Raw genomic sequence first — 23,440 nt, 5'->3', positions numbered from 1 at the left:
AGGGGGCCCTACCAGGGGGGACTGAGGGTATTGAGATGCCTTCTGTGCAAACGCCACCTATAACCCAATAATCAGAGTCACTCAGAAAGGCAAAGAACCAATGAGATGGCTAAAGAAGAAAACTTGGGCACTCAGGTTGTACAAACTGTGGTATGATGGCCAAGATGAGAGAAGGGCTAGCCAAACGGAAGAGAGAGAGCAGTCAGGGCTGGCTGGAAGCTTGGTTTAACTCCTCCCCTTAGCTAACCACCCTCATATCCACCTTGTTAAGACCCCTGTTTGTTCTGCTATTGTTGACCTTGGACTCTGCATATTGAACAAGCTTATAGCCTCCATAAAAGAGAGAACAGGTGCAGAGATGGTCCTGTGCCAATAATATGAGACCCTGAGGACAGGACCTGAAGATTATGAGTTAGTCACCAGAGACCCTCTGAGCATAGCTCCAAGATTGGAGCTTGTACAAGAAAAGGGGGGGAATAAAGGACCCTATGGGCCTTTACCAGCCTTACACCCACTGCCTCAGGTCAAGATTAGACCAAGAACTAGCTTCATACCTTGAATCAAGGCTAGGCCAAGTTCCATTCTCCATCCACAGTTCTCAGGAGGAGCAGGGACATTCTTGAAAAATTGTAGAATGTACTGACTGATAGTCACCTGACCCTCTAGTCCCAGATAGAGCTCCAATCCATGTCATATGCTTGCTAGCCAATAGATTCAAAGGTCAATATGCTTAGCCAATAAGTTTAAACTGTAACTTTGCTCATGTAACCTGTACCCCTAAAAAGTATAAAAGCTGCTTGTTATAGCCATTCAGGGTCGACTTCTAGTCACTCGCCATGAGGGAGGGGTTGATTGAGGGTCAATCCCAATGCATTGCCAGAAAAATAAACCTCTTGGTTTGCATCAACCTCCTTGTGTCTCACTTGAGGGATCTCCCTGCAGTTAAGACTCACTTCAAGCCTTATAGTACCTTGTGCTGCAGCTAGAGTTGGTAATGTGTAAGAGTCACTCAGGTTTTGAAGGCATGAAGAGGTCATGAAGATCAACTGAGGCTTGAAATTGTGAAAGGCCATAGAGGGCCATTGGTGAAGGTTCAGCCTCAGTTGCAGTTGACGTCCCAGGACTGAAGGGGTCATGCAAAGGATTTGAGGCTTGGCACCATGAAGAGAGCCTATGAGAGGCTACTAGTGAAGCCTAGTTGCAGAAGACCCCAGAGTATTGGAGATGCCAGTGCCATGGGATGACCACCAAGAACAGCAGCAGCAGTGACTGGATCAACCTGAGGTTAGAGTGTTAGCAGAGGGCAGAGCTGGAGAAGTGACACAGCCCTTAGTAGGAGCCCAGAAGATCATGTGTGGATCCCAGACGTTGAACAAGAAGCCGTAATGTTGAAGTTGTCTTAGAGACCCCAAGATGTTTGAGATGCCAGAGCCATGGGCTTTCTGCTGAGCAAAGCTGCTAATAAGGAGTAGAACCAGCCTAGGAGAAAGAAGTTTGTTGCAGTCAACAAAGATGAAAAAGAGTTAGAGATCTGAAGACTGCTTTGACATCAGCCATGGAGATACAGAGTTTGGACTTTGCCCAGCTGGTTTCCTGTCTTGCTCTGGGGATTACAGTTAAGAGGTTGGATGAATCTCAGAAGAGACCTCGAACTTTGGACTTTTAACATCGTTGAGACTGCTATAGACTATGAGGGCTTTGGAAGTTGGACTAACTGTAATTTTTATTATGCTATGTGTATGTATAGCCCCCATAGACGCATGTGTTTAAACAAGCTTTTAGGGGCCAGGGAGTAGAATGTTGATGGTTTGTTATGCTTGGCCCAAGGAGTGACATGATTAGGAAGTGTAGTCTTGTTGGAATAAGTGTGTAACCGTGGGTGTGGGCTTTAATACCCTTGTTAGCTGCCTGAAAGTCAATATTTTCCTAGCAGCCTTCAGATGAAGATGTAGAACTCTCAGCTCCTCCTGCACCATGCGTGCCCGGATGCTGCCATGACAATAATGGACTGACCCTCTGAACCTGTAAGCCAGCCCCAATTAAAGGTTGTCCTTATAAGAGTTGCTTTGGTCATGGTGTCTGTTCACAGCAGTAAAACCCTAAGACGGAGGACAATACCTCAGCTAGACACGATACATTACCAAATAAAATCTCCAGTATGCAGAATATGTTACTGGTTTTTGAGTTGTTGGCCAATAGGTTCCCATAGAACCCCACCCCAAACATTACAAGTCATTGGCTACCTCCAGAACCCGATTGATGGCAACACCCTGTTGCTGAAGACACCACATACTTGAGTCATAGAACATGAAGAAATCTAACTGGTGCCTATTGGCTAGCATTCACAGTACTGGAAAGTGACGCACAGGTGACCAGAGGAGAAAAGTCAGCACCAATCGCGCCCATCTCTGAGCCCTGCAGGTTATACACTAACAGCCTGCCTGGTGAGATATGGCCCCCTGATGAAATAGTGGCCCAAATGTGTTTTCAAACGGGCTTGAAGGCCTGCTCTATGATATATAACCCACATCTGACTGTCAATGAGGCCATGAGTCTGTGACCAGATAGGTCATGGTTCCTAGGGGAAACCTAGTACTGTTGTTCTGCTAAGTGGACAAAGCCAATAAAGCATCTCTTAATAACTTACTGCGATAATTATAAATCAGTGCGTCATTCGACCCTCATCTTCCTTCAGGAGAAGACAATTCACAGAAACTCGCAACTGCTCAATGTGAGAGAAAAGATGTGGGAAGGCTCAGCCTTCCAAGGCTCGGGGATCTGTGAGAAAGAGAAGGCAGAACAATGGAAGAGTCAGAGGTGTAGATGACTTCAGGGAAACTTTTCCAGACGCGTGAATTACAGAGCTTGTGAGAGCGTGTACAAGACCTGCACAGGCTCAAGCCAGACAGAATCCCAGTGTGGGGGGAGGGGGTGCGGAGTGGGCACGAGTCTCTGAGGAACTGTTGGCATCTGATCACTGCTGGGACAGGGATCAGTTTCCTTCAAGGAGCGGCATCTGGGGTATTGACCAGTTTCCAGGGCAAGTCCTACCCCATGAGTACTGTCTGCTAACACAAACAGAATTCCTGTTTTGTTCTGTTTTGTTTTTAAGATAGAGAAAGAAATGAAGTTGCATAGGGAGCTGGGGAAGGATGATCTGGGAGGAACTGGGACGAGATGAGTATGATAGATACAATGTATGACATTCTCAAAGACTAAGTAAAAACATTAATTTTTTTCTGAGACATTGTCTCATTGTGCAGCTCTGGCTGTCCTGTATTCACTACATAGACCAGGCTAGCCTTGAACTCACAGAGATCTACCTGTCTCTGCCTCTTGACTTGTTAGGAGTAAAGATGTGAGGGCTGGGCCTCTAACCTCACCTAAAACAATGTTTAAAAGAAATAATTATTTTTTAAATGGAGAAAAAAATAGCTACAAAAAAGATCACAGTCCTAACATGAGATGAAGTAAAGTTTAATACCGGAGCAAGTAAGAGTCACAAAGTTCACAAACAAACAAACAAACAAACAAACAAACAAACACTTCAACTACTATGAGGTGGACTGGTATCTTTTCCAGCACTGCCTGATCCTAGGAACTTGTTTGGAGCATGAAAAAGAAGAAAAGGGACAGAGACAGAAGTACAGAGAAGCTGCTGTTGGTCGGGAGTGGCACTTGCTACTGTGTAACAACCCCAGAATGGAAACCATTTATTTTGTAGACTGCAGGGAGCTGTTAGCTAGTCTGGGTGGTGGTCTCTGTAGGGGAGCAGTCTCAGACTGTAAACATTGGGGGAGGGAAGCTGAGGTCCCTAGATTTTGCACAAGCTTTCAACATCCACATGGACCAGAGGAAAGCTTTGCTAATTCCCATGGCTCTTAGGCATCGGTCCCCATCAATAATACACGTTCACTTGGGACTTGACCCACACCTTTCACTTTCATTGGCGCTATCCTCTGATCCCCACTGAGGGGTAGCTCTTCCACCAAGACACTCAACTGATTTTTCTTGCTGAAGTGCTTGAGGCTGAGCCCTGGACGGTGTTGCTTGCATGCTAGGCAGATGCTCTACCACTGAGCTACATTCTCAGCTGCTACAATGAAGTCTCCCACCTACGCAGTTACTCAGGTGTCTGCTGTGGCAGTGCATATACCCTCAGCTGTCTTTCTCCTGCTGCCTTCCTGCAGTGTAAAGTGGGACGCACGAATATTTTCTGACCTTATCCAGGCTGTCATATACCTGGACACACGCACTCAGCAAGCAGTGGTTCTCTCTAGGCTCACCACTTCCCAAAGTGCTTCCAGAAGCTCCCACAGAAGCCTTGACCCTCTTCTCTTGCCAGCCATGTCTTTGGAGGAAGGACACCTTCATGGAGATAAGGACCAGTCCAGAAGTAACATTATTTGTACTTCATTCTCCAAACTCCATACTTTCTCTAACGACCTCAGAGTTGCAGTGCACTTTCTGTGTCATCTGTTTATGACAGCGTCTCATGTGATTCAAGCTGGCCTCACACATACCTAACAGAGAGCAACTTAAAACTCTGGATCCTCTTGCCTCTACCTTCTCAGTGCTTTGATTGAAAGGATGCACCCTTACCCCTGCCTGAACCTGGTGCTAGGAATAGAGGTTAACAGATTGTAGCGGATTATATATGTGTCCCCTTCCCAGCCTAGCTGTATTTTCATGTTAATTCCTAGAAACTGTGGCAGTTGCCTTATTTGCAAAGAGTTTGCAGAAACAACTAAGGCATATTTATCTTCAACCTCATCCAGGAGTTGATGAGACAGAAAGACATTTTGATTTTTAAATAATCATATTTGACCTTTATTCCACAAACAGCAACATTTTTGAACATTTCTATTTATTTAATTGCTGTTATTGTTGGGACTGGTGTCACATGTCTATGATCATATCATCTGGGAACAGAGGCAGGAGATTCATGAGTTTGAGGAAAGCTATAACAAGTTCAAGGCCATCCTGAGCTTCTGAGTAAGCAAATTGAAAATCCGTGGGCTGGTGATATAGCTCAGTGATGAGCGCTTGCCTAGAATGCTCAGGCTCTGGATTTGATACTCAGTATATCAACTTGATCAAAAAAGTACTTTTTTTCATCAAGAGCTCATATAACCCAGAAGTTTGTAGCTACTTTTAAAGATATGAATTATTTAGTTCTATGACTTATTTGAAGATGTTACAAACAGTTCATCTCCTGCTGGAAAAGGGTTCTGCTTGGTCACTTAGCTGGGGGCCTTTGGGAAAATGACTTCCCACTCTGAGCCCATTGGTGGCTTCTCCTGCAGGACTATCACTGGCTCCCAGCTGCACAGGAACATTTAGGTCCTTGGTACATAGTTCATAGATCTGGGCTCTGCCTCAAGTCTATTGAATCAGATTTTCTAACATCCAGGTTCTTACGATTTTTTTTGTTTGTTTGTTTCTTAAGACAGTGTCCCATTTTGTAATCTAGTCTTTCCTTGGACTCACAAAAATCCTCTGGTCTCAGCACCATAAGTGTTGGGATGACAAGCATGAGATACTGTGCCCAGATTCCTTATGCACTCACTTTTTTTTTTTTTTTTGAGGTTCATTCAAGTTGCTGTCTGAACATGAATTTCTTTTCTTTTCTTTCTTTCTTTCTTTTTATCTTTATTAACTTGAGTATTTCTTATTTACATTTCAATTGTTATTCCTCTTCCCGGTTTCCGGACCAACATCCTCCTAACTCCTCCCCTTCTATATGGGTGTTCCCTTCCCCATCCTCCCCCCATTGCCACCCTCCCCCCAACAATCACGTTCACTGGGGTTTCAGTCTTGGCAGGACCAAGGGCTTCCCCTTCCACTGGTGCCCTTACTAGGCTATTCATTGCTACCCATGTGGTTGGAGCCCAGGGTCAGTCCATGTATAGTCTTTAGGTAGTGGCTTAGTCCCTGGAAGCTCTGGTTGGTTGGCATTGTTGTTCATAAGGGGTCTCAAGCCCCTTCAAGCTCTTCCAGTTCTTTCTCTGATTCCTTCAATGGGGGTCCCGTTCTCAGTTCAGTGGTTTGCTGCTGGCATTCGCCTCTGTATTTGCTGTATTCTGGCTGTGTCTCTCAGGAGCCATCTACATCCGGCTCCTGTCAGCCTGCACTTCTTTGCTTCATCCATCTTATCTAATTGGGTGGCTGTATATGAATGGGCCACATGTGGGGCAGGCTTTGAATGGGTGTTCCTTCTGCCTCTGTTCTAAACTTTGCCTCCCTATTCTCTTCCAAGGGTATTCTTGTTCCCCTTTTAAAGAAGGAGTGAAGCATTCGCATTTTGGTTATCCTTCTTGAGTTTCATGTGTTCTGTGCATCTAGGGTAATTCGAGCATTTGGGCTAATAGCCACATGCACTCACTTCTTAAAGATTTATCTTACCTATGTGTAGGTGTGTTTTTACCTGCATATATTTACACACATTACATGTATGCTTGGTACCCGTGGAGGTCGGAAGAGGGCATCAGATCCCCGGAACTGGAATTACGGGGGCTGTGAGACACCGTGTGGATACTGGGGATCTAACCAAGATTCTGTGAGGCACAAGAGCTCTTAACCTCTGAGCTGTCTCTCCAGCTGCCATATGCATTTTAACTGAGTGAGAGATCATGGTAAACACCCAAGTTTGGGAACTCTTGAACTCTAGGGTTCTTCAAATTTCCTTTTTCTGATTTTTGTCCCTTCTGTCACTGTCCTATCTCTGCTGCTAGCTATTGTAACAAAGTAAAACACAAAATAAACAATAAAAAAAATCAAGTTCATGACTTCATCATCCTCACATACCTCCAGCGAGTGCTTTGGTGCTGGTAGGTAGTAAGTGCTCAATAAATACCTGAAACATTAACCAGTGGTGATTAAAGAATCAAGTGTTATATGGACCCCGGTCACCTACAGATAGAGAAATGCAAAGAAAAAAAAACTACTTAAAACCTTCTCTGGATATGCCCTGGCAGTTCTTGCTGCCACGTTACGTATTTCATATATACACAAACCAGCGCCTGCTTAGAGAGCTGTGGGGGAGGGGGCCGGGATTCTCCTGTGGGCTAGATTGTCCCAAGGTGTTTTGCAGAGGTGGTGACAGCTTGTCATTCAGTAGAAGTCAGCTTTCTTCTCGACCTTTCCAGGCCAAGGACCACAAGTACCTGCCTTGGTGACAGGTGTCTTGGGGCCTATGCTGCAACCCTCTAAATCAGCAGGGGCTTCATCAGGTTTCTTGAGGCCCCAGCAGATGGGAGGAGACTTCAGTCTGCAGTGGGAATGAGCCCAGCATGCTGTTCTCTGCCCACCTCTCATGATCCCATGGTCCTTTGCCCTCTCCCCTACGCCCTAACGGCTACTCCTTGAGCTTGCCAGCTCAAACACTATCTGCTGGCTTCGGCAAGTATCTGCTAAGGATGAAATCTGTCACGGGGGTGGGCAACTTAGACAGGGGGATATAGAGAAGCTTGACATCCAGCCCAGGGTTGTAGCGGATGCGGGGGCTCCGGGAGACAATGGCATGCTCCATGCTGTTGGTGACATCGCTGATCCTTGGTTCTGCCGTCCGCATCAAGTTAACCAACTTGTCAGTGTCTGTTTGAGACATTGGAGGTGAAAGGAAGATAGAACAAAAGCCTTTGTTATTATTTTTTAAAAATGCGCTTTCCCCGCTGAATTCTATCCACGGTCCCTGACTATCAGAAGTTCAATTCAGCATTTAAAGCAAGTCCCCAAACAATTCACAGTATCCCTTGCCTAAGCATGCATTTACAGGATTGTTACACACAATTCACAGTATCCCTCACCTAAGCACCCATTTACAGGATCATTATCAGACCTTATTTTTCTCTCTCTAAACACTAGAATTGTGTCCTGAAATCTCACTGTTTTATTAGATGATCAACAAAAAGATCCTGCCCAATTCTTCTATAATAAATCACTTGGTAGCTGTCTGACCTGGAGCATAGGCTGTGGTTATTTGTAATAATGTGGACCCTAGGGAATAGCAAAGATGATTGTCTCTGAGAGAAAGACATAAAAGGAAGGGTTATTTTGACTCAGTCCTGCTGCTCTGGAACTGCCATGAAGTCAAACATCAGGGGATAGCGTGAAAAGTGCTCTCCTCATGGTGTCCAAGAAGGAGCAAGAGATGGACAAGAGGTGGAGAAGGAAGGAAGGAGGGATGGGGGATGGGGACAGGGCATAATACAGTCCCAAAATTCGTGTTCTTAAGGACACACACACTATTTCAATTAGAGCCCAGATAAAGTCTGCATTATCTTCCACACGTGAGAGAAGTATGAAACATAAGTAGATTAATCCTTTGTTTGTTTGGTTTGGTTTTGAAGACAAAATCTCACTCTGTATCCTGAGCTGGCCTGGAACTCACTATATAGCACAGACTGACCTCAAAACTCGTGGCAATCCTCCTGCCTTAGTCTTTCAAATACTGGAATTACAAGTGGGAGCTTTCACACCTGTCTCCCCTAATCTTTCCTGGCCTCCGTGTGTGTGTGTGTGTGTGTGTGTGTGTGTGTGTGTGTGTGTGTGTGTGTGTGTGTACATGTGGTTCTGGGGATTGAGCACAGAGTTCCAGAAACACTAGGCAAGTACTCTACCATTGAACTATAGCCCACTGGCTACACACATTACACACATATACACATACATACATATACACACATGCACACACACAAACACATATACACATATACTAATATACACACACATACATACATATACGCACACATAAACACACATATACACACACACATACACGCACATATACACATACAAGCACATATTGATAACATCAGAACCCTTGGATTCAATGGCTCCCCAGAAGGCCTCACTTCTGAATATTGTTGTCCTGGGGACCCAGCCTGTAACAAGTGAGCTTTCAGAAGACATTTCCAACTCAAACCATAACAGTGATTAATAGCAGAGTAGATGATATAGAATGAAAGAGGTGCATAGTCTCTCCCTCTCTCTCTCTCTCTCTCTCTCTCTCTCTCTCTCTCTCTCTCTCTCTTTCTCTCTCACACACACACACACACACACAAATACACACACATATACACACAAATACATACACATATACAGGTACACACAAATACACACACATATACACACATACACACATATACACATACGTACACACACATACACACACAAACACATATATACATATACACATACATACATATACACACATGCACACACAAACACATATATACATATACACATACATACATATACACACATGCACACACACAAACATACATATACACAATATACACACATATATACACATACAAACACATACACACACACACAAATTGAAACTAAGTGAAACAATTGGCTAGTGGGATGCCTAGTTACTGCTGTTAATTTTTCTTCTGTGAGTCTGTTGTCTACAGAAACATCTGGGGGAAAAGTATTAAAATTAGTGCTTCTGCACACAGGTGTGGAGATCCAGATGGGGGCTGAGTAGTTCAAGCCTGTCGATGCTCGTGAGGTAAACAGCAGGCATCTCAGGCACCTCGCCATGCCCCTCCTCCTGGACTCTGGGACAGAGATAGGTGTGTAGAATGGGCGTGGGGTGGGATTCAAACTTCAGCAAGAGTAAGGACTCCAGAGAAAGAGGCCTTGAGGGCCAGACTTCCCAACAAGGTATTAAATCTGGGAAACAGTAGCAAAGCTGTCCTGACTTTGGCCTGCTCTAGGCAAGTGAATCATCTATTAACTCTGGGCCAGGGGGGCTAGAGAGGTGGCTCAGTGGTTAAGAGCACTGACTGCTCTTCCAGAGGTCCTGAGTTCAATTCCCAGAAATCACATGGTGGCTCACAACCGTCTGTAATGGGATCTGATGCTGTCTTCTGGTGTGTCTGAAGACAGTGACAGTACAGTATACTCACATACATAAAATAAATAAATAAATCTTAAAAAACCAAACCCCTCCAGGTCAGGATGTTTCCAGGATGCTTGGAGATAGTTGGTGGACCTGGACGATGGCACTCAAGAGTCCTTAGCCAGCTTGTAAGGAGCTGCCTGAGGAGGAGGAAACTGCAGAAAACTCTAGCTACATGTTGCCCCCGCACCCCTCAAAGAGACACGCTCACTCTCACAAGGCTTTTAGTGATGCTGCTCTGGGACACCACCAATGAGGTCTGAGCAGAAGGGTGACTGTGAAGAGGTACTCGGTTTCTGCACACTCCCTCCCTCAGGGATGTAGAGCCCAGGCAGGTCAAGGGAAGATGGGAGCTGGGCCTCAGAAGGTAGCAAAGGTCCTCAGGAAGACATGGAAGGAGGAGCCCAGATACAGAGGTGGTTCTCACACAATTTTTCATGGAATGGAAAGACAGACAGATTCCCGCCCGGCACTCTGCTCTCCAAGATGGTGACAGAGAGCGTAGGATTTGGATTTGGGTCCTTGAGAAAGAGTTTTTATCATTGAGACAGCTCTCTAGAAAGTGTCTGCACCCGGCTTTTTCACTTTGGCCCTAATGCTCAACTTTCTGCTCCCTTCTCCTGTGCTTCGTATACATACATATTCCCTAAGAAGGAACTTAAAGGGGAATTTTTGATGGCTTCCCAGCAGGGTGAGGATGAGACAAGAAGTCCCTCTTCAGATCTTCCTTAACCCATTTGGCTGCAGTTTACCCTGGGATCCATCAGAACAAGGACATTGTCCTCTGCTTGCTGTCCTGTTCTGGGACTATGTGCCACTTTAATATGGTTCTGCCCCAGATAGGGCTAAAAGTAACACCAAGAAATCGGGAGACTGCCTCAGGAAAATGCATCACTGAGATGCTCACACTCCTGGGCAGTTTTAGACCTACCACAGATTGACTGACAGACTGACATACACTGCTATAGTTTGGATCTTAGGTATCCCCCAAAAGACCTATTCATTAAAGGCTTGGGCCCCAGCTTGGTGTTATTAGGCAATCTTAGATCTTTAGATTAAGGTAAGTGAGGTAAAAGGTCTTTAGATCTCTAGGAGCCTTCCGAGGGGATGCTGGTGAGGCCCCAGACCCTTCTTGTTCTCTTTTGCCTCCCTGCCAGGAGATGAAAAGTTTTGCTCAGCTGCAAGCAATTGATAGACTGTATCGCTGCAGGCCCAACGCAACTATAAGGTCAACTAATCCTAGACTGAAAGTCCTCAACAGTGCAGGGCAAATAAATCTTTTCTCTTTCTGTTGATCATCTCAGTGATTTGTCCCAGGAGCAGAAAACCAACACCTCAAACATCTTTGAATATTATACTTTACAAACACGTCCCTTTGGATTTGGGATCATTTCTGTTTATTTTTGAGACAAAGTTTCACTTTGTAGCCCAAGGTGGCCTCAAATTCACCATGTAGTTCAGGATGGTCTGTTTCTTTAGCCTTCTGAGTGCTGGGAATGGAGGTTTGTACCACCGTGCACCTTTGAATATCCTATTGTTTTTGGTTTGTTTCTTTTTTTGTTTGTTTGTTTGGTTGGTTGGTTGTTTTGTTTTGTTTTGTTTTGTTTTGTTTTGAGAGGGTTTCTTTGTGTAGCCTGCCTGTCCTAAAACTCACACTGTAGATCAGGCTGGCTTCAAACTCACAGAGATCAGCCTGCCTCTGCCTCCCTGAGCGCAGGGATTAAAGGTGTACTCCACTACCACCTGGCTGAATAATCATTCTTTAAAGTTCTATCTTTGTAAGGAAAAAAAAATTATAGCGTGTAGGTACATTATAGTGCCAGCATAGTGGTAGAAAGAAGGCCATATTCAATCTAAAGGAAGAGAATGACCATAACCACACGGTTTGAATTTAGATTGTTCTTACAGGGACCCAGTGTTTCTACAAATCTGTGTGTCTCTGTGTCTGTGTGTCTGTGTGTGTATGCCTGTGTGTTTGTGTGTCTCTCTCTGTGTGTATGTGTATGTATGTGTGTGTCTGTGTGTGTCTCTCTCTGTGTGTGTATGTGTATGTCTTGTGTATGTATGTGTGTGAGTCTGTGTGTGCGAACTGAATTCTCACCGTAACTCATTACAAATGAAAAAACTGAGAGGTTAACTACCTTTCCAGGAGACAGTTGAAACTTGAACCTGGAGAACTTATATCTGACCTAAACAGCACCAACAATGCCTCAGCCACAGGGACCCAAGCTGCTGACATCTGGAGGGTGTGGAATAGGGCAGGACCCATGGCTGCTTCCCTCAGGAACATGCATAGGGCCAGCTCTGCCTCCCTTGGCAGGCAGCCAGACAACTCACGTCAGCAAACTGTGTCACAGCATATGTCTATCATCAAGAGTTACCCTCACAAAGGAGGAGGCTGCCAGGAGAGTTCTCCCTGAAGGCCCTGGGAGCTGCAACAAGGAGATACTGCAGAAGGAAGTCTCATGGCACCTCCCCCTTTTGAAATCTCCAATTCAGTATACTCCAAGGGGATGTGGGGCCCTCTGATCCTCAGAATGGCTTTCTCCCTTCTACTAGGATATGCCCACCACTGTCAATTCCTCCTCCACTGCCCCTTCACATACTCACTCACGTGCCCCAGTGGTTCATGTTCCTGCTGAGATTGCCTTCTGCCACCCTCCGAACTCCAAAGGTCACAGTCACCTGCTTACTTGGTGAGAGATTGGGAGCCATCTAGGCTCAGCTCCACATGCTTGTCACCTGTCACCCTCTTTAGCAAGCTATTCTTACACAGCAGCTCTCACAGCATCTTGAGGGAGAGGCATGTGGAGGCCTGCCTGGGGTGGGTGACATGCCCAGTGGTGGTTTCCTCAAGTCTTCTTTTTTTTTTTTTTTGAGGCAGTTTCTCACTGGACCTAGAGCTCACTGACTGCCAGCAGACCCTATGACTCCTCCTTCTCTGCTTTTTATGTGAGTGTTAGGGATACAAACTGGGGTCCTCAGTAAGCATCTTACTGACTGGGATATCTTCTCAGCTCCACAGGCTCTGTGTACAGATGAAAGACTGAGGCATAAGATGACCAGTGGAGTGGAGCCTGGTGGTATACTCCTGTGATGACAGCATTTGGGAAGCAGAGGTAGAAAGGTCCAGAGTTCAAGGTCATCCTGAGCTACATAGGAGGTTTTAAGACAGCCTGGAAGCAGGCAGTCTGGCTTCAGCATCCGTGCTCTTTGTTGCTTTGCTAATTCTCTTCTCAGAGCTAGGTCTATCTGTACCTGATGTTTGGAGGACAAGTGTGGGAGCAGGCAGCATCACTCTACACACCCTCCCTGTCCCCACACTGTGGCTCTGCTACATGGGCTCTAATCTCAAGCTCTGGCTTTGCTACTATGTCTGTATGCTCTCTGGAGCTGCACCTCATCCGTCATCCGTTAACTTGAAATCCAGCCAGTGACCCCAAACCTCTAGATCTTCCTCAGAAAGCCCACTTCTGCCTGGAGACTCACAGGTTTGGAAATACTCCTCTCCGTAGCTATCTCGGGTCTCCTGTGGCAGCCGATCCCACAGCTTTCTCATGCGTGATTGCAGAGCTTCTTGGCCCAGAATGGATGTCTTGTAGTTTCCTGGCTCGATGATGCTGACCTTCACCCCGAAGAAATGAAGCTCTCGCCTGTGAGATTAAGAGTTGCACTTGGTTTAGCCTCATAATGATAAGCATCAGGGACACATTTGGAAGGACCTATCTCTCTGGGAACCTGAAAGTGTTCATCCTACCACAGAAGCTAATTTCAACATTGCTTTCATGCAAGTAAGCCTTCCTTAGGGCTCCAGTCCTTCCCCCAACTGATCAGTAGTCTGTGGCAATTTGCATTAGGCCAAGCCAACAGGAAGCCAGTGAAGAATCTAGGCCAAGGCCTTGCCTCCTCCAGGCCTCTTCCCACTCAGCCCTACAGCACCCACATGACAAAAGGAATAGGGTCTGTAAAAGGCCTGCATCTTCTGAGGGCTTCCGGATGCACCTCTGCTCCAGGTCTCTCTCTGTTTGGGATGTCAGTCAGTCAGTCAATCTTTCCTCTCTCCCCTTCCCCTCTCTCTTTCCCTCCCTCCCTCCTTCTCTCCTCTCTTCTCTCTCACCTTCCCTCTCCCTCCTCTCTTTCTCCCTCTCACTCCCTCCTCTCCTTCCCTCTCCCTCTCTCCTTCCCTGCCTCTCTCCCTCTCTCTTCCTCTCTCTCCCTTTCTCTCTCCTTCCCTCCCTCTCTCTCCCTCCTCTCTTTTCTTCTCCCTCCCCACTCCTCTCTCTCCCTTACAGACCTATCAGGGTTTCCCTCACTCTGGGTCCACCCAAGGGTCTTCTATCCTCACCCCACACAGTTTCCTCCTCACTTCTCTCTTGGTCCTTGGAGAAGGCACCAGCTGCTATTTGAGCTTCTCCCCCCACCCCCGCCCTGAACTACACTGCCCACACACTGTCACTCTCCGGCCTCCATTACTGTGGCAAAGCCCCAAGATCCCCACCTGGATTGGTACCAGGACCCCGTCACCTGATGCTATCAGAGAAGGCTTCCACACCAAACTTGGAGACACAGTAACCGCCACCGATGACAGCCACTCGGCCACCAGAGCTGGACATGTTGACCACCCTGCCCCGGGCTTTCTTGAGCATCGGCAGCATGTTCAATGTGACATCAATCAACCCCACCAGGTTTATGTTGATCACTTTCACAAAGTCTTCCTTGGTCAACCATTCGTTGGGACCACTGGGCAGGCCCACTCCAGCATTGTTCACCAGGGCCCAGAGGCCTAGGGTAGGAGAGATAGGTAGACAGAATCACACGGCAATCAGCAAAACCTCTGAGGACGTTCCAGGGGCCACCACCCAACGGCTCTGCCTAAGGATGGCAGAGCAGGTGAACAGCACACAAGGACAGTGAGCAGATGTGCTCCAGGGTGCTGTGGCTTAGAACAGCCATGGGAGCTGGCAAACGGCAGGTCAGAGGGTTCCTGATTCTTATGGTCTGGCAACTAGACCAGCCTCTGTAGCAGCTGCAACCCTCGCTGTGCATGGGACACGGAGTAAGAGACACAACACTTTCATGCACATGGGTTAATGCTTGAATTTTCTCACCACGCATTCTTTTGTCAATTCTTCTAAGTAGAAAAAAAAGTTCCACTTCACTATTACCAAACTAGTCCATCTGTGCATCCATCTAGCAAACTTCATTCATTCATTCATTCATTCATTCATTCATGTGTCTGCTCTGGGCCAGTTAACAAGCAAAGGAGACATCGAATGACTAAGTCAGGCTCTTACACCTCCAGGAGCTCAGACATCAGAAAGAGAAGTGTGGTAAGAATATTTATAGATAAATGCAAAGGCATATTTAATAACTATTTGTGGAAATTGTTATCTCTTTAAATTAGGTAGTAGGACTGGGTAAAATCAATATGGATACCCAGCTCTTGCAGAGTCTCAGGGTTGAAGAACTTCAGGTTCTAGGTCTGGTTCTAGGTCCAGCCTTGGATAGATCCCTTCTCGCCCTTGGCCTCGGGTCCCTCATCAAACAACGCTAGCACAGTTATTCCCCCAATCTTGCTAGGGGAAGGGGCTGTCGGAGAAGGTTCCTTCGATTCTGTGTATTTAACTTCTGAGAGAAATCCCACCGGAAGAGATTCTGGTAAAGACAATGGAAGCTTCTTCCTTCCTTAGGGATGCCATGAGCCCATCCCCCTGATCCTTCCATTCCTTTCCCTGGTGCAGTCCCATTGATTAGCACAGACCCTCTTGCTGCTACTCTCTCCTACGGGCAGATCAGGATGCATTCTTCGAGTTTGACCCGTCTTTCCCCTAGCTCTGGGGTCCCCACTTCAGCCACACCTCTCCCCATCTTAGCTCTTCTTCAAATTAGAGAGACTACAGGGAGATCACAAGCTGTCAGGACTTAGAACCTTCCCAGCTGAGGGAACTCTCTTGCCTTACAGAAGAGGAAATGAGCCTCCTGGGACTCAGACTCTAACCCGTCAGTGATCTGTGCTCCAGAGAGGGCCGTGGACTGTCGGTGCCTCCGACAGTGAGTTGAGGAAATGGGACCTATTATCTTTGTTTCCCTATAAAGAATAACTAGATGATAGTCGGCGCTCTATGGCTGTCTGTGCTTACAAGAGCCTCTCTAACCTCCTGCCTCAGTTTCTCTGCTCTGAGATGCAGGTGTGCATCACCTCACACACTCCCTCATGCTTCTTACACAGAAGATGTTGCCAGGTGGCACACAAAAAATAACGGTCCTCCAAAGATGTCGCCTTCCCAGAACCCGGGAATTGTTAGGCTGCTTGGGAAAGAGCTATAGGGGGAAGGCAGTTAATCAACTGAACTTGAGCTAGGAGACATTATCTCAAGTTCACTGGGTAAGCCCACATAGCCACAAGACACATAAGCGAGAGAAGAATGCAGGAGCCAAAGAACCAGAGAAATGGAATACCTTCATGAGGACATGGCCCAGGCTGGAGAGATGGCTCAGTGGTTAAGAGCACTGACTGCTCTTCCAGAGGTCCTGAGTTCAAATCCCAGCAACCACATGGTGGCCTGAACACAGCTACAGTGTACTCACATATATAAATTAAATAAATCTTTTTTAAAAAAGAAAAATAAAAGGACACAGCCCAAGCTTACTGGAAGAGGAAATGACCCACGAGCTAAGGAATGATAGTGTGCTTCTCCAGCACACTCTCGGAGGCATCAGTGGTGTATGGCCCTCTCCGGAGCATAGACCACCGACATGTTAGAATCTGAGGCTTCTCTGTTAGGATGTAGGTAACCTCTGAAGGTGGGAAACCTGGACGTGAGCTCTGCCCTAGAGTCCCCCAAATGAACAAAGTTCTGCTGGGACCTTGAGTATCAAGAAGCATTTCGGATTTATTTCCTCAGGAATTATGAAGTAATAAATGTGTGCTGTTAAACCTATTCATTTGCATGAATTTGTTGCAGGAGCAACAGGAGATGATACACCCAATGAGTAAGGAACACCAAAGGCTGGAGGAGGCTGCATTCAGGAAACAGGCTGGGACAGCATGGTGCAAGAGGCTCACCCCTGATGAATTATTCATTAACTAACTCTTCAGAAACCAGCTGCTGAGCACCTTCATAGGTGCTAGGCTTCATCCTCCACACTCAGGACATGGGGTGAGTAAAAAAGACACAAAGCCCGCTCTCAGAAGGCTACCGCAGCAGAGAACACATGATAAAGAGAGGGCCAGCAAGATAACTCAGCAGAAAGTCCTGCAGCAGAAGTCTGAAGATCCCCATCCCCAGGGCACACACAGTGGAAAGAGAGAAGTGACTTCCACACACACATTTTTCCTACTTTCCTTTCTTTTTCCAGATCCCCAGAACCAATGCTGTCTTCTGACCTCATGCATGCCACACACACACACACACACACACACACACACACACACACAGACACACACCAATCATTAAACAACAATAATATACTTTTTTTAAAAAAATTAAAATGTAGCATGTACTAGACAGGGCTAAAAAGAAAATCAGCAAGGAGCTAAAGTTGTTGGCCTGACCTGGGCAGAGGTCTAGCCTCGACCTGCAGGAGCCAGTACTTCTCCCAGTTTCTGTACTCGTAAGTGAGCATCTTGTGTCCACACTCTGCATGCTACAGGCCCACCAGGCAAGTCCCCACATATTCTTGGGACAGCCCCCAGCATAGGTTCATTTCCCTGTGGGAGCAAGCCCCCACCCCCAAAGGCAGCAATATCTATGGCAATGTACAGACGAGACCAGCCTGTCTCAGCCATAGAATTCCACCTTTTGCCCCTTTAATGATTGTCCCTAGCCTGAGCCTGCCAAGAAACATGGAGCCAACAGTGGGACTCCTGAAATCTCTAAACCACTTTAGAGGTTTGGACATTCAGAACTTTCTAGCTGCTGCCTGGGTGGGGGGGTAGGGGGGTTTCCTCAGGGTGTTTCTTCCTCACGTCAGTTGGCCAAACCATGATTCTACAGGACCAGAATCTCCCAGCCTGTTTCTACTTCAACTTTCCAACCCCATTTGGACATCAGGGTCAGAGAGAAAGAGAGAGAGAAACAGACAGAGACAGAGACAGAGACAGAGACAGAGACAGAGACAGAGACAGAGACAGAGATGAGACACACACACAGAGAGAGAGAGAGATGAAGAGAGAGAGAGAGAGAGAGAGAGAGAGAGAGATGAAGAGAGAGAGAGAGAGAGAGGATGTTGAAAAATGCAGTTCACCCCACCTTGCTCGCCCACTTGGTCCCTCACCCACTGGGCTGCTGCCTTGACGCTCTCCGACTTAGTGACATCTAGGAGGAAGATCTGTAGCTGGTAGGAGGTGTCCTGCAGGAGTTTCTGAGCCCCTTCCTCCGTGAGGCAGGCAGCAAGCACTTTCATGCCCCTATCAACCAGCTGTCTGGCCAACAGGTTCCCAAAGCCGGAGTCACAGCCAGTGATGAAGACATACTTCTCAGAGAGGTTTTTCACCAGATTGCAATTTTTAAACCAACGGTACATAAAAGCAAAGTCCGTGAGGGCGGCCATTGGAGCTGATGTCCGAGGACCGACCTAGGAGGCAGTAGGATAGGCTGATGCTCAGAGCCCAGCAGGCAGCCTTCGGGAACCCACAGGAAAGGGGAGCTTCTGAGACTTGCAACAGATATGGGCATCTGGGCGAGCCGCTCTGTAATTTTATAGGTGGCTGCATTACCACAGCAATTAGCTCAGATGCAAGAAATTCAAGTCCAACCTGCAGTGTGTCACTCTGACAAAGCCACTGCCCTGGCCTCTCCATCTCTCCTCTCCACCTTTCAGGGCGGGATCCAAAAATGGGGAGATTCATAGTCGGGGGAACGCAAGTGCATTCTGGGAAGGGGCACAAGAGATAAAGGATTCCGCTCTGACCCAAGCTCTCTTAAGAAAACCCCACCCCAGTTTTACCTCCTGCCTAGGGATCAAAACCACCTGCCATGCATTCAGGTAAGTCAACAGGTTTAATTTGTATTATCTGAAGAAAAAAGGAGAGAGAGACAAAATCATTAATACGAAGCAAACAAAAGCTGAATTGCAAGTTCCCAGTTCCAGTAGGAACGAACACTAGCTCGTCAGCCCTTAGAGATCTTTAATTAATTTAGTTTGGTTTAGATGCTGACACAGTCTCCTAACAGCCCTGGCTGGCCTAGCCTGAACTTACCAAACTGACTTAAAACGGGTGGCAATCCTGCCTCTGCCTGGTGCTGGGATTTCAGGCAGGGGCCACAATGACGAAGTTCTCTGCAGATGGTGAGTCTCCGTCATGAGAGGTGATAAAAAACACAGGGTTTTCCCGGGCTGGGTGTGACTCCACTTCCTGACTCCCGAGTCTCTCTCGGAGAGGCTGGAGATACGAGTTTCAGCTTCTAAAAAGTAGAGAGGCTCTAACAGCTGGGTGTGGTTCCACGAATTTGTTTCAGCGCTTGGGAGGTAGAAACAGTAGGATCTGGAGTTCAAAGGTCATCCTTAGCTACATAGCTAGCCAGAGGCCAAAAAACTGGACTACATGAGATCCTGTTTCAAACAAACAAAACGCCCCAAACCAACCAGAACCTTGGGGGATGGAAGGCAAGTGATAGTCGAGTTACCAGCAAGGAACCTCCACCGGCGGAAACCAGCCCAGGATTCCACCAATCCTACTAGCTGGTGACCTGGTCATTGTAAAAGCCCAGTACTGAGGGCTCACGGGCTCCCCGAGGAAAGGGCTCTTGGGGAAAGATCTTTTCTTTCTATCCCAAGGACCAGGCACGTTTTAGGAAGTTCAAACTGGAGAGCCTAAAAGGCAGGGAAGGTGGCAGAACGAGGGAGGGACTAACGCACCACGTGATGCTGTGGCTAGCTGGATATGCAAGAGAGAGGGAGCAGAAGTTGAAACGAAGAGAACGTATGGGGCCAAGGACAGACGAAACAGCAGATGATGGTCAGAGAAGTCAGGAGCTAAAGACACAGCATCGAGGGAAGTTAGGGGATGGATATCTCTGACCTGAGGTTCTCTGAGACTGCCGGGCCGCCAGACGGGATGAGGTTGGGCAATGAACTCACTGAAACCGTGAGAAGAGCTTGGGCAGAGTTCTGGGTCCAAGGGAGATAATTGATAGGGAGAGTGAGGCCAAGATTTGAAAATTATCAGGGGCAGCACTTCCAGAGAGAGATTACAGAGAGTGAGTGGAGAGCTCGCAGAAAGTCAGGCGGGGATGCTGCTGAAGCAAAGGAAAGAAGGAAATCAGCTGGGTGTGTGAGCCTAGAGGGGCCACGCCCAGCATTGGGTACATTTCAGGGACCTGGTACTGCTTCGAGGTTCGACATCCAGGGTCATCAGGATGAGAAAGGTCACTGGCTGACCTCGTCCTTGTTTAGAGGGTCTGATACAGAAATCTGAAGCAAAAGTTCCCCTAAAGAAGGGGAGCAATGGGTATGTCTTTGTGCCCTACTCTTTACCAGTGGAGGCAGGTAAAGAGAGTATCACATCAACTGTTAACCCCCCTGGGTGAGAATAACTAGTAGAATTTTTTGAGACAGATTTGAAGCACACTTATTAAATACTGGCCAGGACTATGCCGATGCCTAGGTTGACACCTGTGGTTCCCAAAGAATGACCATGTATTACCTTAGCTGCTTTTAAAGCAAATTCCAGCAGGTTATAGACTTCCCACCTTGTCCAAATGGGGGCAAGCACCCACCTCGACATAGCACCGCACACACACACACCTTATGTGGGAGCTGTACAGTTGGGGCAACCGACCTTGTTTACAGAAGTGAAAACATGTGGCTTGTTGTCTTTCCTGGACAGCAGACCCCCACACTCCAGGGAGTTCTCTGTTCTTGGGCAAGAGAGGCTTACAGTTAGAGGCACTTCTGTTCAACAGATCTCTTAGGCACAGTAATTTAAACTTAAAACATAACTTTAGTCCTCACACAAGACTGGGTCATTCTGTACCAATGGTATGGGGTTCATCAACCCATCTCTAAAGGGCAGACCCAAGGTGCATAGGTGATGGAGATGGGCAGTGGTGGGTGACAAACCTACGTGCTTCATACTTTCCTTGAGGCCATGGCATGTCCTGTACAGGTTTCTGTTGACCCCCTGGGTAAGTCAGTGATCAAGGACATTATGCCTAGGACAAAGCAATGCTCCTTAAGGGCTGATCCGGCTGCGGGGCAGCAGGCATTCAGTTCTTGGGAGACACAGATACATTTGAGGTATCTAGCCCCAGAAGAGAATAATTCAGAAACGACCTGGAGTAGGCCTACCCTGGATCCAGTCACCTTCTAGGCCTCTCTACTGATTCTTGCCCAGGTGGTGGCTGCCTGGACTCAATAAAATTGTAGGCTGAGAACCGTAGGGCCGTATACAATGTTAAGAGTGGTTCCCACTTTCAAACGCCAGATCTGCTCACCTAGCTGGCCCGTGAGGCCTGAGAATTCAGGCAGCCGTGTGCTTTCTCAAGCTCACTCAGTGTCCACAGGAGTCTTCCAAAGTAAAATGGTCACCCTTTGAGAGAGCAAGGACTGGCCACACTGAAACATACCCTAAGGAGGTAGGAGGGAGACAGAACTAGATAAACTGAGTCCAGTTCCTCTGCCCCTGCTCATGCCCCATCTCAAAAAGCAAAGTACTCTGGGGCAGGTGAAGGATGGGTCCTCGGAGCCTTGAATGGTGGCTTACTATGCACATGTATATACAATTCCTCATCTGAAAGACATAGTTTGTATTCCTTGTGCTCCCTGGGATCAAGATTAATGTCTCAGGAAAACCCTGGGGCAGATATAGAGAGGTGGAGCCCTGTTACCTCTCCATTCCCCACCCACACATTACCTATCACAACTCACCAGAGTGGATACAAGAGAATGTCTTAAAATGTTTTAATTAGACCAGTAAAATAAAATTTAAAAGAAATCAGAGGTAAGTCTTAGACAAAATAATGGTCCTAATTGCGATGTGCCTGAACATTTTTTTTTTCTTTTTTTCGGAGCTGGGACCAAATCAGGGCCTTAGCACTCTACCACTAAGCTAAATCCCCAACCCCATGCCTGGATATTTTTAAGAAGCAATCATGGCCATGTGGTACCCAAGAGGCCTAAACATCCACATTTGGGGACATAAGTAGAGCAGGAAGGAGGGACCGAGGTAATGATGAAGATGACAGTGGGAGCACAGAACTCTGGATAGAGATCTCTTCCTCTTCCCACTGTGTTCGGATCAGTCATAAATGCCAGAAACATCTCCCCAGAGATCCCCTGGCTTCCAGGCTGACCCTGTCCCTGGCATCCTGGAAGGTCCCCATGTGGCCCACTGGGCTGGTTTTGTCCTTTTTGGAGAAGCCAGGCTCCATTACAGCCAACACTAATGTACTCCAAAGGGAGGCGCTATAGAGAATTCAGAAGAAGAAACAAAATCCAATCCACACGTAAGGCAGGACCTGGGTCAATGAGAAAGCAAACCCAGGGAACCAGGAAGTACGGCCCCTGGGGCTGAAAACCACAGTGATGCCATTTTGAGGAGCGTATTGCTGCAAAGATTTGGCATATTCTTGACTATGCTCTGTCCCAATATTACCTGTCCATATGTCACACACATCCAACAGATCAACAGGCCTTGCTCAGGATACCGCCTCATGCCTCAGTTCTCTTTCCCAGCAAGGAAGGCACTTCAGCTCTCAGCTGGGCCCCAAACTTTGGCAACCTGCCTAGCCTCCCACCTCCCAGGCTCATAATGGCTTGTGGGTAAGAAAAGGAAGCTAGCAGACTTTTTATTATTATTTTGTTGTTTTTCTGTTGTGGTTTATTCTTCCCTCCAAGCCTCCCAGATCTCTGAGGAAGTTTGCCAGTAAAGAGGTTGTTCCTTTCACACACAGACAAGATGCAGACAGGAATGTAGGTAGTACCTCAGGAAGCCACTCCCTCCCTCTCCCTACACCCTTTACCCTTTAGAGACTACAGCCATGCTCTATGGCTTGTTGATGTCCAGGGTCACAGTCTCCAGTATGTCTGAGGTCCTGTTCCTCCACTGTTCAGCTCCTTTCTCTTCAGATTTGATGTTCAGCCAACAACCTCATGCAGCTGTCTGGCCAGCAGATCCCAGAGCTAGGTCCCAGCCCATGGTGAGGGTCTGCTTGTCTGTGCGTGGCTCACCACCACCTGCCTCTCCCTGTATGAATTCCACAGGCCCACTATGGCCAACAGCTACAGCCAGAGGGTTTGCAAGAGAACAGGCACCAAACTGAGTCAAAAGGAGCCTGACTGCTATTCAGACTTGAAAGACTGTGGGCAGCAGGGGCTGTGGTAGGCAGGGGCACGGCGCCTTCTGTTTCCTCCCGACTGCTGGCCTTCTGAAGCTTATCTGGGTCCCACCTCAGTCCTTCGAATTGTTGTCCTAGTCTGATAGACAAATGTTCTTAGCTAGTTCCTGTCCTGCCCCCGAAGGAAACATAGCTCATTATTCAGCAAAGCCTTCTTGATTTCTTGCACCTCCTCTGCCCATGGGAG

The 23,440-nt window shown here is 47.2% G+C and overlaps 1 protein-coding gene and 1 long non-coding RNA gene across 17 annotated transcripts in view; both read right to left on the bottom strand.

Moving 5' to 3' along the window:
• LOC148004741 (uncharacterized) overlaps positions 1-664 on the bottom strand; it is a 35,182-nt gene extending 34,518 nt beyond the window's left edge. Inside the window, exon 1 of the long non-coding RNA XR_015625442.1 lies at positions 555-664. This is a non-coding gene — a long non-coding RNA (uncharacterized LOC148004741). The remainder of the gene's footprint in view (positions 1-554) is intronic.
• Positions 665-4,800: 4,136 nt separating this feature from the next.
• Positions 4,801-23,440, bottom strand: part of Sdr9c7 (short chain dehydrogenase/reductase family 9C, member 7) — a 28,503-nt gene continuing 9,863 nt past the window's right edge. Inside the window, exons 1-9 of one of the 16 annotated variants that reach the window (XM_087555899.1) lie at positions 22,879-23,292; positions 21,352-21,484; positions 20,697-20,770; positions 19,116-19,400; positions 18,863-18,929; positions 18,166-18,490; positions 14,438-14,696; positions 13,403-13,566; positions 4,801-7,596 (exon numbers count right to left, since the gene is read on the bottom strand). In XM_087555899.1, coding sequence (XP_087412025.1) covers positions 7,379-7,596; positions 13,403-13,566; positions 14,438-14,696; positions 18,166-18,466 — 942 coding nt within the window. In that variant the 5' untranslated portion in view covers positions 18,467-18,490; positions 18,863-18,929; positions 19,116-19,400; ... (1 more) ...; positions 21,352-21,484; positions 22,879-23,292 and the 3' untranslated portion in view covers positions 4,801-7,378. 16 annotated transcript variants of the gene reach the window in all.

This window comes from Rattus norvegicus, chromosome 7, assembly GCF_021556685.1.
Source record: "Rattus norvegicus strain SHRSP/BbbUtx chromosome 7, alternate assembly SHRSP_T2T, whole genome shotgun sequence".
NCBI lineage: Eukaryota > Metazoa > Chordata > Mammalia > Rodentia > Muridae > Rattus > Rattus norvegicus.
The sequence above is the reverse complement of the archived record's forward strand: the minus strand, read 5'-3'. Positions and strand labels throughout refer to the sequence as shown.